At 46.5% G+C, this 17,056-nt stretch overlaps 1 protein-coding gene across 1 annotated transcript in view; it reads right to left on the reverse strand.

The window, feature by feature from the left end:
• Positions 1-8,443: 8,443 nt before the first annotated feature.
• ITSN1 (intersectin 1) overlaps positions 8,444-17,056 on the reverse strand; it is a 248,394-nt gene continuing 239,781 nt past the window's right edge. The window contains exons 35-40 of the mRNA XM_060098529.1: positions 14,950-15,162; positions 13,616-13,737; positions 12,470-12,552; positions 12,063-12,146; positions 11,071-11,244; positions 8,444-8,592 (exon numbers count right to left, since the gene is read on the reverse strand). Coding sequence (XP_059954512.1) covers positions 8,444-8,592; positions 11,071-11,244; positions 12,063-12,146; positions 12,470-12,552; positions 13,616-13,737; positions 14,950-15,162 — 825 coding nt within the window. The remainder of the gene's footprint in view (positions 8,593-11,070; positions 11,245-12,062; positions 12,147-12,469; positions 12,553-13,615; positions 13,738-14,949; positions 15,163-17,056) is intronic.

Here is a 17,056-nt window from a genome sequence, read left to right on the forward strand (position 1 = left end):
TGAAAACCGAAGGCACGCGCTCCCCATTTGTCCTTTCAAGCCATGGCCCTCAACTTTCCACAAATGGTGATCCATATGCAACACCCCCAGATCACCAGGAACTGGCTATTTTCGCCACTTCATCATTCCCAGCTTGTTAAGGGAGGGGTTGTACTCACGGGGTTGCCACCTCCTGAAATGACCTCTGAATGCACCTCTCAGGGGTTTAGACCTTGAGTTTCACAGGATTTTGCATTCCATCCCTCCCTACGTGGCCTGCGGGGACATTTCTGGTAGCAAAGTTAAAAAGTGTGTGCCCCAGAAGTAGCCTGGACCTCTGACCCTTTTCTGGGACAGGAAAAAAGAGGAAGGCCTCTTGCCCAGGGGTCTCCATCATGGACACAGGCACCTAGGAGGCCGCTCTGTGCTGCCTGTTCTGTGTGCCAGAAACAGCTTAACCCAGAAAGCCCCACACTTCATCCTCCAACCCACCCAGCAGTGTGCCATAGGTGAAGATGGTGAGGATGCCCCAGGAAATTTCATGGAAAATGCAAACACCAAAGGGATGTACTGAATCTATCCAGAAAGAGAACTGCAAAGGGTGAGCCAGGGTGGATCAGGGGGTGGCCTCCCTCCCACGTCAGGAACTCTCTAGAAGGATGGTTAGGTCCACCCAAGATTCCTGACCATCTGCCAGAACCCATGGAAGCTTCTGGAGCACATCACACAGATCTGATGGGAAACAGGCTCTCAATCCTCCTGTCCTACCCGTTTAATGAAATACCTGGGTCTCATCCAAGGTCATGGCTAGAAGGTACTTAGCAGTTTATCACAACACCACCCACTTTATTTAAATTCATCACATTCTATGCCCCTCAAAAATGACTTCTTTGAATTTCTAACGTATGCAACTCGGATTTTCTTTTTAATATAAGAAATTTCGTTGGGTTGAACCCAAGTAATCTGATTAAGCATTTTCTACTCCTGGGATAGGTTTTTAGTTTTTTTTCTATAGTTTTATGCACTTAAATTAGATTCCTAAAATACTCTCATATACATACAGAAAAATAATCTCTCAATGACAAATCACATTTTACAATAACAAGTTAAATATTTATAACTACAGAATCTGTGTTAGTTTATGCAACATTTTACCATAGCCTCTTACACACTATATGTACATTTAGTCATGGACATTCCCATAAACATACAGCAGAGATTTCTAGACAAACCATTTAAAGAGCATAACTTTTTCACTTTATGTAGTGGAATTCTGCATTTTTCTTAGCTGGAAACTATATAAAACGCAGAAAATCAGAAGCTAAGAGCTGATTATCATACACAGGACATTTTTGTTGCAGATTCTCATCTGTTTACATGTATTTACACATTTATTGACCACCTATAGATGTGAAGGTACAAAGCTGATGTAGCTAAGGCAATAGGACATGAATTGTATGATTGCCAAGTTGTCTATCTAGGCAGGGCTATGAAGGGGTAAAAGAAGTGGGTCAGGAGGGTACAGACCTCAGCCTGCTGGGCTTCAGCAGACAAGATCTGAAGTTGGTTTTACAGTTCAAAGACACTTGGGCTATTGGCAATGCATGTTTTAAATGCATGTGTTAAAATAAATATCATTACCAAAGATCTTGCTAGAAGATCTACTTTCCAATAGTGAATATTTAGCAGATGACATTAGAAGGATGTTGATTTGTAAAATGTACACCAAAATGTTCATTCATGAAAACTAACGTTGACACAATATTAATTAAATGCTTCTAGAAAACACTTCTGAACTTTCAGTAGTTTGGCCGATGCCAATACACGTAGAAACAAAGCTATAATTTTCTATTTCGTTCAAAGTGAAGCCATCAAATCCATGCAAGATGAATTTGATATTTCTGTTCAACTTTCTGTCAACATTTTTACTTAGCAAACTTTATAATCCCAGACAGAATCGGGAAACATAGACGGGATTATTGCTCTGTGTGTGTAGAAGTGAAACCGATTTGCAAAGACAAAGTAGAAGTGCAAAGGTTTTGGAGCATCCAGCCGAGTGCTAGAAAACGCTAGCGAAAAAAAGTAACAATAACCACACAGCAGGAGGGGCAACTCCATGGTCAGCTGCCTCCCCGGCACGTGGTCTTCTAGAACTCGAGGCTACTCACGCAGTGGGGTCTTTCCTCTCTCCTCACATCACCCTGCTCATGGATGGGATCCCATGGGGGAGAGCCCAGCTGGGAAGCCGCTGCCCCTCTGAAGCAGGAGCCCTCCAGACACCTGTGGAGCAAGGGACCAGCCTGGGCAGGGTGGCAACGGGCTTCCCTCTCTCCAGGGAGTGGGGGTGGAGGCGCAGCAACCAGCCCCAGGGGAAGGGGCACTGGGCACTACCCTACCCCTGCCAGTTCCCCATTCTTGTTACCATCACCTGGATGGTCACTTGAAAGGCAGAGGCTGGAAAAGCCTCCCTGTCCTACCAGCAAAGAGGAGGCAAGCCCCCAGTGGATGACTAACGACTAAAAGGAAGGGTTTTATTTCAAATCAGTGGGTTAAATGGTAAAGGCTTGGAGGCCTCTTGGCACACGTGGCCTGCCCTGGACTTGGAGCCCAGAGACCAGGTGCATCTGTCAGCTAGGGGCTTGGGTCCTGTACCCTGTGACTGGTCCAGACCATCTGTGCCTGTACAAAGTAAGAAGCCAAAGGTGAAGCCCCACTTGCTTCAAAAATCAACTGAAAATACAGTGTGACCAGGTCCAGCTTCATAGGTGTCCAACCTGTGCAGTCACATGGGACCCTGTGCTTAAGGGGGCCTGCTGTTGGTTTAATTCTCTGCTGTTATCACCTCAAAATTCTTCATAATTTTGAACAAAGGGCCTCACACTTTCATTTTGCACTCAGCCCACAAATTATGTAGCGGGTCCTGAGTGTGACTCTGGGAGGGTCAGACCAGACACACACACACACACACACACACACACACACACACACACACACACACACACACACACACACACACACACACACACACACACACACACACACACACACACACACACACACCATGCAATGATCTGCATGGCCCCAACAGTCCCTTTACATCCGAAAGCCCAGAAGTCATAGTCTCCAAGTAGAGACTCTGCTATCTAATCCAAGCAGAGAGGACCTTACTTCTAGAACCCTTCTTGGGGAGAGGGCGCCTCACCCAGTGCACCCGCCACGCGTCAGCCCAGCAGTGGGGAGACACCTCCGACTTGCACCTAAGGCCCCTGCAGGGATGAATCTCAGGGGCCTTCATCAAAGCAGATGCAGAAAAGGCAGGAAGGCTAAGAACCCCTTATAGCCCCAACCCCAGCAGGAGAGAAAGGCAAGGTGTCACCAAGTACCCCAGGGGTGCTGGGTTCGAGTCTCACGCCCGCTTCTAACCCTCCCCCGCCCCCACCCTTCCGTCTCAGACCCAGCAAGTTCGTTCCGTGGTTTACACGAGAGCAATGCCCGGGAGCTTCAGTAGGTGGAGCCAGCGCCCAGGGATCCGCCAGTGGGACCTGCAAGTTTCCAACGGGGAGATCACCCCCTAGCGGTGACGGTGGGTAGAACGGCAGCTGCTGGTTCCTCAACCAGGCACTGCAAAGCCTCCACCAGCACCCACCCCTTCTCTGGCTCCCGCATCACCCTCTTTGCTCCAGGCCCCATTCTGTTTAGACAGAGAAACGGGAAGGAAATAAGGGGTTTTAGTATGAGAGGACAAATGCAAAGGAACATAGTTTTAGGAACACCGCCGCATAGGAATGTTATTCTTTTCAATGAAAAAAGTACAAAACCAGAGTTCCTAGAAGAAAAATATGCATTCTTTCCACTGCATAAAAAGAAATCCTGGTTACTGGATAATTCTCAGTAAATATCAGAGAAACGTTCAACTTTTTTCAAGGCTGACCACGTAAGCCCACTTCTGAACAGTTTATTTGGTGAGCTTTGAATCCTAAAATATTCACTCTCTTCAGATGATTTTAACAATGTAGGCTGGTATAGAAAGTAGAACAAAATCTTATTTAAAAATGACTCACAAAACACCCTGCCATACAGTAGGGGCAAATTTACCCTGAAATATGACAATCACACATAGTGTTGAACAAGTTATCATGTGGGTGTTTTCTGGTTCCCCGAGGCCAGATTAAAGAGGGTTCCTTTCAGTGGAGGAACTGACTGAACCTGCATGTCACTGAAATAACTATTTGGAGGTGGAGATGAATTTTTACAATCACTGGCTGTTATTCAAATGACTTAAAGTTAGGTCTACAATTAGTCTGTGAAAGCCACAAAGGCAGGCCCCTCCTCACCACCTCCCAGCCCCTCGGATGGTGTTTGGGTCCAGAATGGGGACTCCCTGTGCTCTTAACAGTGCTGACTGTGTCACTGAGAGACCACAACCCAGAGATGGGACTTTCCAACTGTTGGCATCTGGGTTTTAATGCTTCCAAGATAGGGAGCTACTAGAAGTTTTCTATCTTTCATGGGGCATGAGTTTTCCATGCTTATCAGGAATAGATTTTGGTTCCTAAAGATAGCAGGTTATGTACCTTGGTTGAGCCTGGTGACCTACAAACATATCCTGGAACTGACACAATGCAGGGTGAAGAAATGGGAGTTCTAGAAGGTTCCTTTCCTCTAGCTCAAATAAACAGCTGCTTTCCAAGTACAATAAACATCCCAACCATATTGGCACAATATTAAGTGGCCCCCATAAAACATGGCTCAGGGCACTGCCAGCTGAGTCTTGGCATCGGATCTGAGCCATTCCCTGCAGTCAGGAGAAGCCCCTGAGTGCAAAGAGAAGGCGGTATTAGTTTCACCAGATACCCCTTAGGGTGGCTCAGACCACAGCATCTGAGGGCTTCACCGTGTCACTGATTCACTGATTATGCTTCCACCTGGTAGGAATTAAAGTTCTAATCCTAAAAACCAAACAAGAATATCCAGCCTCATCTGTTGTCATCACCTCACTTTCTGCACAGGAAGCTCTGAACTTTCAAAGCAAGTACATCTGGAGGAGGCAGACCCAATGCTAACCTCACACTAACCTCAAGTCTGAACTTACCCTGCCATTTCAAAGTGCTAGTGTCCGCTGTAAAGCTCATCTCCAGCCTCAAAGAGAAGGGAGAATGCAGTGAATTGAAATAAAATGAAAAACTACTTGCTGTTCCCAATGGAAATTCTTAAAATCTTTACATACACAAAACAAATATTCTTCTTGCGAATCAAAAAGGCCCAACCAAAAAAAAAAAAAAAGCCCAACCAACTAGGAAAAAATTATTTGGAGTAGAGATAGAGAAGTCTTTTTCTGCTCATACAATTACTGGCAAGCTCTAAAACAGACTCCAAGGATCTCCTTTCAAATAGAACCAGAAGACTTCATTCACTCCCCTTTGTTCTCCAGTCCCATCAGATTCTAGAATGCCCCTGTTCTGTTATGGTCAGTGGCTTTATGCTTGCATCAGCCCACTCCTGGAGAGACAGGAGCTTGGGGTACCAGGTCACCGAGACAATGCCAGCAGTCAATTTATCCATTTTCCGATGGAATTTTTTTCCAACTAAATTCAATGCTACTCAACCAGCTGAAATCAGTTACTTTCACAGACTTAGGTCATGCTTAAATTGTTCAAAAACCAAAGAAGAAAAGAATGATCCTTTTAACATGAACGTTCTTTGGGAACATAGCTGTGTCCTCTGCCATCAGAGGTCAGAGGCATATGGGAAGCCTGGTCCCAGTTTCTCAAGCATCCGTGGAGACTGCAGCCTAGAAAGGTCTCTCTCTGTGTGTCAGGCCAGCCCTGGGTCTGAATGAAGCTCAGGGCACAGCCCTGTGAGCAGAAAGGCCCCTGGCTGGGCTTAGAGGAGGTCAGCATAGCTCAGAGAAAAGGGAAGCTTGTGGGGGTGTCTAGAGGGCTGGGGTCAGAATGCCAGGAGGTAGTGGCCTGGAGAAACCCTGTGTTTCAAAAGCAAAGAGCTAGGGGATAGAAAGTTATGGGCAAAGGACATTTCATCTCTATGAAACACAGCCCAGGCAGCCCAAAAGGTAGAAGGGAAGGACTAGAGGTCAAAGAATTTGAGACTCCACGCATCACCCACATTCCTGTATCTCACGCATGACTCATGAGTCACAGCTGGATCTGAGGGCCAGCCAGACTCATCTATAAGGAGGGTCAGTCACCTCACAAATTACCCCAGTGAGTACAAAGGACAGAATTGCTACCCTGGAGGAGCATCTAAAGGATGCTCAGTATAGTCACTTGGGAAAAAAATTTACATATTGCTTCTTCATGCTACATTAATTCCTATAATGGGACTCTGTGGGTGGGTGACCTGGTGGACCTAAAAAGATGACAAGATGTTTGTCTCTGAGCACATCGCATCCTCCCTCCATGAACCGAGATGCCCGGCATTCACACGCAAAGAAAGCCGATGAAGAAAAGGGAGAACAGAAAGAAAGGGATTGGAATGGTGACCCAATATGACCCATTTACACAGGTAACCCTTCTTTTTCTACCATAGTAATATGTCCTTCTTCAGAAGGACACTGAACAAACTGTATTTGTTATAGAAATAGGAAAGCATGATTGGGAGGTCTATTCGTAGATTTAATTTAAAACAGTTTCCTAACAACATCAAAAAATAGAAACTTAAAGTATTTGAACCATGTCTCCTGCTGGAAAGTGGTAAACGAATGCATGCTTGAAGTTGAACCTGGTCTCTAAGGTCTTCAGTTGAGAGTTTCTAACTAAAGGGTATATCTGCTTGCTTCAAAAAATACTTATGTCTGTTGTTCTTGATACAAAAGTCTACACTATCTTTAATAAATAAATAATAGAGTGTTTCTTAAAAGTATGAAATGTAAACTTTGTTGCCTTTTCTGACACACACATTTTAAAAATCGCTTGAACAATGACAGGGCTCTTATGGGAAAGGATGACATGACATATTCAGCAAAGTGGGCAGTTCACTCTGCCACTAGGTTGATGCTATCTTCAAAAAGTGATTCTACAACCCTAATTCAATTCTAAGGACTTGCAATCAAAGAGAACACCGTCTCACACAGGAAAGCTAGATTCCAGGACCGAGAGAACGCGCAAAGGACATTAGATGAAAACGACGAACTGGGTTTATGAGAATAGTATCATGCAAACAAAATACGGCCCACGCTTTTCATTAGCGAATCAAGTTCTCATGTGGTTAAGCAGCCTGTCTCCTGGCATTTAAGGAGAGAAACTCAAAGAGCACAAGCCAGACTTGGCACGTGTTCATACACTCCTGACTCTGTCAACGCGCCATGTGTTTTTCCATTACTGAGAGGTTGCTTGTGTTACAGCAGGGTTTGGGAAGGAGTCTCAGGTCTTCTTCCCTGGAATTGAGGGTCTTGCATGCTTCTCGGGTCTCTCCCCCACCACGTAATAGATTTCCTCCACAGATTGTCACTTTTCCTTCTCACACCTTGGGGATGCCTTTGGGGGGAACGTACCAAGGACATCTGCGGAAATTTCCCATGATAATCAGGCAAGAGTAGGCTCAGATCTGGTCACCAACAGCTACTCTTGTGAAACATCACAGGACCTCCGAGCCAAGAGGAATTTTCCAACCGGGCTGGCAACCAGGACCCCATAATGTCGGAAAGTAGCCTTTCGGGTGACCTGCAGTGATCTAATCCAGCAGAGTATAACTTGGTAGGTATCAACCTTCCTTAACCACCTTCCAAGCATGCTGGAAATCAGAATCAGATCACCTGATAGTAGCCAGTGATAGTTTTCATTGACCTCTAGCAATAAAAGACCTGGAGGAGACTGGAAAAGCTCTAACAGCACAACTGCTGGCATCTTCCATGGACCAGCTCTTCAAAGAGCTAGACCAGTGTCTGATCAGGTGACCATCTCCCAAGTGATCAGATGCAGGGGAGCGTTTCAAATGAGGTCCCAGTGGGAGAATGAGATTCTGAAGCAATAACAAGATCATCATGATTATTTCTAAACACACCAAGGACTCGGCATCATAGGTCAGGGGGCCTACCTGGAGGCTGGTGGAGGTAAGAAACAGGAGGATTACATGAGTTCTCCAAAAATACAGACATGGCATTTATAAATCTATTTTACAGTAACCAGACTCAAGCCGCAGGCCCAGGGCTGGGCCAGACTCCCAACCGAACGTAGCTGGGGGCGATGGGATTTCAAAGACCCTGGAAGCCATGAGGAGCCCTGCAGTGAAAACAAAGGAAAACACAGTTTTGCTTCACAAAATGGGAAATTGTTTAGGGGGAAGGATTGTCAAGAAGTATTCCCAGAAGCTTTGAGGGTCCTGTCTTTGCTGTCCTGTTGCCCTGTGGCTGAACACCAAACGGTGGTCCTTGAAAAGCAACACCATTTCCAGACAGCATCTGCTGCCGCAGGCTGGAACTCTGCCAAGCACACCCTGGGGCGGCTCCCTAAGGCTCATCAAACAACTGCAGGTCCAAGCGGACCACGATCTCTCCCGTGGGAACTTCATGCAGCAGGAGACACTTTGTAACTGGACCCTTGGAACCTTGGTCCTTCTTGATGTCAGCCACGCGGATCTCCGTTCGACCCAAAAAATCTGAAAGAAGAAACACACAGACCCTCCTCAGAGAGGATTCCTTCTCTTCAAGGCAGGTACTTGGTATATTGAGAATGTCCCAGCAAGTTGTTATACTCTTCCTTCTTCCAAAAGGGAGTTAGGTCAGTTTCTGAGAATCCAGGGACTACAATGACAGCATAATTTTTATTGTTTTTATTTTTTTAATAAATTTATTTATTTTATTTACTTAGTTTTTGACTGCATTGGGTCTTTGTTGCTGCGCGCGGGTCCTCTCCAGTTGCGGCGAGCAGGGGCTACTCCTCGTTGCAGTGCAGGGTCTTCTCATTGCAGTGGCTTCTCTTGTTGCACAGCACGGGCTCTAGGCACATGGGCTTCAGTAGTTGTGGCATGCAAGCTTGGTAGTTGTGCCTTGGGGGCTCTAGAGTGCAGGCTCAGTAGCTGCTCTGCGGCATGTGGGATCTTCCCGGACCAGGGCTTGAACCCTTGTCCCCTGCATTGGCAGGCGAATTCTTAACTACTGCGCCGCCAGGGAAGCCCAGCATAATTTCTAAATGAAGTGAAAACAAAAACGTACCAGGATGGGGATGACGGAGAGTCCAGAAGGAGCTCAAAACACACACTTTCCTCACACGCGAGGATCCCCAAAGGGCTATGAGCTTCCTGGGAGGCAATGCAGAAACAGATGTCCTATCAGCTGCACAATATGCAACTTACATGAAATTTAAAGAAATTGCCCAGAAGAAAGTCGGCTATTTCTGGGACAAAAATTGGACAGTAGTTTCTCCCAGGGGTTGTCCCAGGAACATGCTTCGTGATGTTACACTCCTTTTCGAAAAGTCAAGGATGGTGAACAAGGGCTGGTCCTTATAATGCACCACTGTAAGTGCCAGAGAGCAAACTCGAGGGTGTGGGGAGGAGGTGACAGCATGGGAGCTGCATGCTCCTGGGACCATATGCTCCCAGGACAATCTCAACACCACTTTTTATCAAATACTGAGTGTCAGTATGAGAATGGATGTGAGCGTGTTTGAAACCATTTTTGATGCTGTGCAAATGCACAATGGTGTTAAACGGGCCTCCAGACCATTAACTCCTTCATTTTTTCATTCAACAATTAGTTTTTGGAATATCCTATGATCCAGGAACACTTGTACAGGAAACAGCTTTTCTTTCAACGGTTAAAACCTGGGAATTTTTTCTGGTGGAAGATACCGGTTTATTTTGCCCCTTGTGCATTTCATGGAAATGATCTTTGAAGTAAGAACAATACTAGGATTTGCGATTTAAACTCTAGTGGAGCTGCCATTGTGTCGTGGTATTTCACTACTACAAAAAAAAAGAAATCCAACCTCAAGCCTTGATTTATCAGAATAAAAACTGCCAGTGAGGGACTTCCCTGGTAGCTCAGTGGTTGAGAATCCACCTGCCAATGCAGGGGACACGGGTTCAATCCCTGCTCTGGGAAGGTCCCACATGCCGCGGAGCAACTAAGCCTGTGTACAACAAGTACTGAGCCTGCGCTCTAGAGCCCGTAAGCCACAACTAGTGAGCACGCTCGCTGCACCTAGAGAAAGCATGTGCGCAGCATGGAAGACCCAACGCAGCCAAAAATAAATAAATAAAATAAATAAATTTAAAAACAAATTGCCATTGAAACACAGTGCTTAAGAGCCCAGACTTAAGAGTCAGATTGTTCTGGTCATGTTCTAACATTTAGCCAGCTATGTGACCATCTTTGGGCAATAATTAATAGTAACTAATTCACAATGAGATAATTCATATAAAAGTACTAAAAGACAAAAGCCACGTGGAGCAATTTAAGCCTTGCACAGATTATGCCTGCACTGGACCCTCACTCCTAGCACTTAATTTTACTCCTTTGAATATAATTAAGTTGAGACCGCAATCTTTAAACTTACTCTCTTATTTTTGTTGGGTTGAGGAAGAGAGAGAGAAGTTTCTCAGAATCATTGCCAGTCCCATTTTTTTCCCAGGCTCAAGCAGAAACAAGAAGTTGGTTGAAGGGATGATGCATCCAACACAATTCCATCCCTTTAATTAACCAGAAATGTCACCCAAAGGGCACTGATTGATTCTGCCACATTTTTTGTGGGCTACTGTTCTTCTTGCTCTACTGGCTAGTTTTATGAATTTTCACCATAGCTTTTAGCCAAGAACTAAAGAATTGGGCGGAGGCTTTGTGGTATAGCTCTCTCTGCATTTACTTGCTTTGGGGAAGCACAGGACCATGGTCTTTGTCTAGGGCAGCTGGACCACTCTAGACCAAGCATGCTTTGTCCACCTTCTCCGAGACAACCCGGCATCAGTGAAGGCCTCTTTCCAGGGGATGCTGAGTCTTGTCTTATGCCAACCTCATCTCTCTGGCAGGAAGCCCAAGAAATTCTGGGCACTAAGTTCCCAGGTAGAAAATATTTATCCATGAAAGCCAAGTGACAGCAAAAGGGGAAGGGTGCCTCGGGGCTGCTTTTTACTCACCGTCTGGAGAGAACTGGTCCCTCTCAAACACGGTGATGCAGAGGACCTCCTGCTCCAGGTCTTTGATGAAGAACTGGCAGTTGGAATTCCACTTGGGGTTCAGAGTGTCCTGGATTGTCTTGGTGATGTGACACTGGGAGCCCATGGTCACCTCGCAGTACGGGTTACTCTTTCCTAGAGGGAACAGAGCCTGCTTGGCTCCCGCGTGCCACCCAGCTCTCCTGGGTGAGCGTGGTGGGGTCACAGTCATGTGGCAGCTGTCCCCGCTACACCCCTCATTTTGATCTCACTCCAATGCCACACTTAATAAGCTGCATAAAATGGAGAATCCAGGCGGAAACTCACAGAATCCAGCATCATACTTAAAGTATACTACTTAACTATTCATAATACTTAAATAATTACATTAGTGGGCTTCAAAACTAAGCCTTTCCTGCCTCCTCACTTTAGTCCTAGATTGTGTCAAAACCACAGTCATCCCTCAGTATCCACGGGGACTGATTCCAGAACCCTCCACAAATACCCAAATCCTCAGATGCTCAAGTCCCTTAGATAAAATGGTATAGTCTTTGCTACCCACATCCTCCCATATACTTTAAATCATCTCTAGATTACATGTAACACCTAATACAATGTAACTGCTATGTAAAACGTTGCCGGTGTGTGGCAAATTCAAGTTTTGCTTTTTGGAAAGTTTTCGAATTTTCTTCGAATATTTTCCATCAGCAGTTGGTTGAATCCGCAGGTTCAGAACCTGCAGATACAGAGGGGCTGACTGTATTGTGAAAGGGCAGCCACTCAGATCTCTCTCGAAAGCAAAACAGTGGAAAAGAATTTTTAAAAAAATTTTTTTAACAAGTGCTACAAAAACCAAGTCTGGAAGGAAATTGAGGATTCTGGAAATAGCACATTTGTTTTAAAGCCAGGTGGAGGGGATGCAGAAAAGGCTTCCACCACTAATATGTGCTAGAGGGGGCCTCTTGGGTCCTTACCGTGTGACCGACAGGGTTTCAGTTCAATGCCCTCAACCACGTTCACCATCAACCTTCCAATGCCTGTGGCCCTTTGGGAACGGACTATGACAGCAGGAGAAACAACACAAAATGCTCCTGTTTAGGATTTGCTGCCTTTCTGGTTTGCCTCATGATCCGTCTTATACTCCCCTGAAAGAACAATTCCCCAGCCCTACCCCGCCTTGAATTCTTGCTTCCTTGATCCTGGAATCTGCCCTCCACCCCTCACCCTGCACCCCGCTCTCCCTCTTCCACCTGCCTGCCCCCTCAGGCTCTCCCCTACCCCCAGGCCCATCTTCCAGCTCTAAGGGTTCTAGGCACAACCAAATGGCTCTCTGCCGCCACTCTGCGGGATCCCAGGCCCCCCTGCTCAGCGATGCATTTACCCAGGTACGCCTTCTCCCGCTTCTTCTTCTCTGTCTCTATGTAGAGTTCAGAAGCAGCTTTGATTTTCTGCACCCAAGCGGTCCTTGGAAAGGAAGAGACAGAATGGTGCCAAACAGAACTCAGGCTCCAGGTCTGTACAAATTCAGTTTCTAGGACTCTGCCTTGTTCGTTTGATTTTTACAACAAACGCTCAGCAAAGAAAGTCTGGTTTTATGTCCCATGGTGCTAATCATGATTTCTTCCATGCACAACAAAGGCACGAGTGACATTTTTACTGATGTACTCAAGACCTGAGTTTGCGTCCCCGTGGAAGAAAATCTATGATGATAAATGCTGCCCTGGAGGAGATGTTGGCAACACCTCCTCTTCCTTCCTTCTTGAAAAGCATCACATATTTGCCTAATCCAATAAGGCCAGAAGGATTTCTCTTACTAAACCATCCAAGGAAAGAAACCATTTCCCAGATAAGGAACCACTTTCTGTGAAAGAGCACACACACGCTGGGGAAAGCATCTTGGCTTTCCCCAACATCTTGGCGTGATGTTTTCGCCTTCCTTTTCCCGAGAAGCATATGCATGACGACTTTAGCCAATTTCCTGCTTTGGGGCACAAATGCTCTTGGAACGCTGTAGGTCTTATGTCAAGTTCACCTTTCAGAAAATAATCTGTTTCATTTGGCTCAGGGGCAGAACCTTCAAGATGAGATTAAAGCAAAAATGCCCATAGTTCTAGGATCCAGAATGTCTGTCCAGGGGAGCCAGCTGAGGAGTGGGGGGTCAGGATTAGGTGGTCCTATCAATCCCCAAATCACTTTCCTATTAGTTTCTGCCACCTGGGAAACCTTGGGAAATGAGATGCTTCATTTATCTCAAATTCTGACAATTGCTTTTTTAAAAATTCTCAAGCAAAATTCATTTCAATGCATTTTACTTTGCAGAATTCATGCCATGGGTCAAACTTCTGAGAGGCTCTAGAAAAACGTATTAAGACCGCCCCACCCTCATGCCCCCGCCCCACCTCCAGCCAGAGGGGATGGCATTGCAACTGAAGGAACGTTGGGACCTGCTGATTAATTAAATATGCCACGTCTGTCCTACACCTGGTGGGACCTGGGCGCCCAGTGCCGGTGAGGAGGCAGGTCTTACCTTTCGTTTATGCTTTCTGCTCGGAGCGTGTAGACTCGGTCAATGTGGGAAATGTGGAAGATGGGTTCATCCCCGGAAGGGTCAGTGGGTAATTTTACTAGAACCTCATTCAGGAAAATAGGCTGAAAAATAATGCACAGCCATTACTAAACCAGACTGGGGGCCGTGTATTGCAGTAAAGTATGAGTATGTGTGTGTGCTTACGTGCACGTGTTCTAATAAACTAGACTGAGGGTGAGGGTGTGTGTGTGTATGTGTGTGTCTGCGGCGGGGGTGGGAGGGTGTTTCAGTAAACTATACCAGAATAATGATTTTGTGTTCATACTAACTTTCAGATACTGCAAATTATAAATATGGATTTCCCCCCTCCATTTTGCGGGTATTTTTAAAGTCCTCCAGAATAAGAACTGATGGGTCTGTTTTTCTCATAGTATATCCTAATCAGCAGTCTCCATCAATTGTACCTCCAAGCAATTCTCTCCAAGTTGTTCATACAAAGCTGCTAGTGACAATCTACATAAGTACATTGTGCTTTTTCCCAAAATAAAGCTAACTGCTGCTTCAGAGAAAATTCTTCTGTGAAAATACCCACACAGAGACAAGTTTAGAAAAACAATATCCCATGACACGAAGACACACAAACACAGCCAGGGCTTCCCTGGTGGCGCAGTGGTTGAGAGTCCGCCTGCCAATGCAGGGGACGCGGGTTCGTGCCCCGGTCTGGGAAGATCCCACATGCCGCGGAGCGGCTGGGCCCGTGAGCCATGGCCGCTGAGCCCGCGCGTCCGGAGCCTGTGCTCCGCAACGGGAGAGGCCACAAAAAGGAGAGGCCCGCGTACCGCAAAAAACAAACAAACAAAACAAAACAAAAAACACAGCCATGCACGTAGAAGCAGACCAAATAAAGGGCTTAGGAAAATTCTCTAGACGTTGACTATTTAGATTGGCTTTTGCTGGAAAAAGGTGAGGGGCACAGATGTTCCAAACCATCTTGAGAAGTTTGGAGGGAGATCTGGGAATGTTCGGGAAGTGGGTGCTTGAGTTCTAGTCTCGAGCTTTCCCACACCTGCCACACTAGACCGGGAACCCCACCAGGGCAAGGCATACCTTCAACACATCTGGGGGACCCAGTAGCCACTTGACAGCTAATAGATGTTTCGTTGTTCCTTTTCTGATACTGCTGGACCCATGATGCTGTGGTCACCCTAAATCCTGCCTCAGCCCCTGCACTTCCTGTATGCCACAGCCCCCAAACCCTGCTGAAATGCTCCTTTTGGAAACTTCCTCCTCCCCCAAATGTCAACCCTGATGTTGCAATCTAGAATCAAACTTACGGTTTTGTACATTTTATACTGCAGGTTCGATTTGGGGCTGAAGACTTTGTCAGTGCCCGAAGAGCCCAGGGGCTTTATGATTTGGGTCAGCAGGAGGAAGTCGTTGAAGAGGAAGCCATACAGTTCCTTGTTGCTCTTGGCCTTGTAGAGTTTCCCACTGTGCAGAAACTTGCGTGGTCCCAAGCAATTGGTCACTGAATTGAACACAAGTTGCTGAGAAAGGAAAACAAAACCCAAAGAAGACACGATGAAGTGAGGTCATTTTTTTGGTTTGTTTTTCTGCATCTGGAAGCATGGACTCCATCAGAATCTGAGGCCTGTAACTTAAACTCAAATCAAGGAATGTTTTGAAAACTTCAGGCAGGGACTTTTGGAGCCAAGAAGCCAAAGTCGTGGTTCTGGAGATTCCATGTGTCAAGATAACTTTGGCTATAATCTTAATGCTTTTCCTTGAGGTCTGCTCAGTGTCTCAGGGCGACTGGTGCTTTTCTCCCTTGTACTTATTGGGGAAACTGGGCAGCAGGAAGAAAACACTCAGCCCTCTCCCTCCTTGATGGGTATGTGCTGTGTGCAGGCTAGTCTGCCGGAGGTGGCGTGAACCAGCTCCAATGATGGCCCTGCACAGGCTCAGACAGTCCTACGCGGTTCTGGAAAGCAGCAGCGACTCTCTCTGTACAGTTCCACAGGACAAATGCTACTTTCCAAGGCTCAGCTTGAGTCCAGGCCCCTACCACATGGGTGGACTACAAAACTCAGTGGTGCTGACAGATGCCTCAAAGCCAAGCAGAACAGACACTGTTGGTGTCCATTAAATCTCACCCAACTCACTGGTCCTGAAAATGTGAAGGGGACAGGTCATCCCCCTGGGCTCTATCATCTCATGCTCTATCATTCCCCCTGGGCTCCATCATCTCCTGTGAGCAGGTTCTAAAGGGGCAGATGGAGACTGTAGAAGATATGACCCCACTAAGGCCCCCCTTTTGGATAGCGGGGGAGAGACTGAGGGAGGGGAAGGCCACAGCTGTGCCCAGGAAGTGATACGATCCAGGCAGGAGTCAGAACTTCAGGTCTCCACCTGCCCACACTTGGGCCCCAGGGGTATCCTCCATCCAGCAGCCTTCAAGGCTGAGGCTCTCTCCAGAGCTATGCACCCTACAGACCTCCCTGAGAAGAGTATTAATGAAGAGGCGACAGTTCACAACACACATTCCCCAAGAGATGCTGCTGGCCACCTGTCTGCCTCCAGTGTGGGAGAAAGAATCAGTGGGGCCTCTATGACCAGAGACCTATAGGCAGCAAGGAAGAGTGACCAGTTCACTCTGTTCTCAGGTACAAGGAGGGACGAGAGCCTCTAACCTCCCACTGCGGTTCTGAGGGAGCCCCAAGGACTGAAGGTGACACCACAAAGGGAGCCTTCAAAGGATGTCAATCTAGCCCTTCTTACTCACCAAGAGAGAGTTCAAGCCACTTGGGGGCAATGAATCTAGCAATTCACTTGGATGACATAGAGGTGAGGTGGTTTATTCACACTCAAAGGTTAGAGCCTCCAACTGGCCAGGCTAACACTGAACATATGTGAATTGGGAACAGTCTTGATAGTTCTTGATCTTAAGACAAGAATGCCAAAGTGGCATTTATTTGAAACTTAATCACCGGTGTGTGTCCAGATCTGGGCCAGGAAACGGAAGCCAACATGCCCCCTCCCCACGATCGTGAACCCTGACTGTACAGACAAAACAGACCATACAGAAAGCTGGTGTACAATAGCCAGGAAGGATCGATCACTAAAGAAGGACAACAGTCTATTTCAAAGAGGGTATATACATCACAAAAAAGCAAATGACAAGAGTTTATTTTATTCTTAATGTTTTGAGGGGTTTTTTTTGGCCGTGCCATGTGGCATGCGGGATCTTAGTCCCCCAAGCCCATGCCCCTGCAGTGGAAGTGTGGAGTCCTAACCACTGGACCACCAGGGAATTCCCTATTCTTAATGTTCTAAGATGAAGACCCAGGCCTCACTGAGTCCCGTGACTACAGCCCTAAGACTCAGGGAAGGACCCCTTTAAAAGTGTACAGCGAGGGGAACTCCCCAGTGGTCCATTGGTTA

Source organism: Mesoplodon densirostris, chromosome 5, assembly GCF_025265405.1.
Source record: "Mesoplodon densirostris isolate mMesDen1 chromosome 5, mMesDen1 primary haplotype, whole genome shotgun sequence".
NCBI lineage: Eukaryota > Metazoa > Chordata > Mammalia > Artiodactyla > Ziphiidae > Mesoplodon > Mesoplodon densirostris.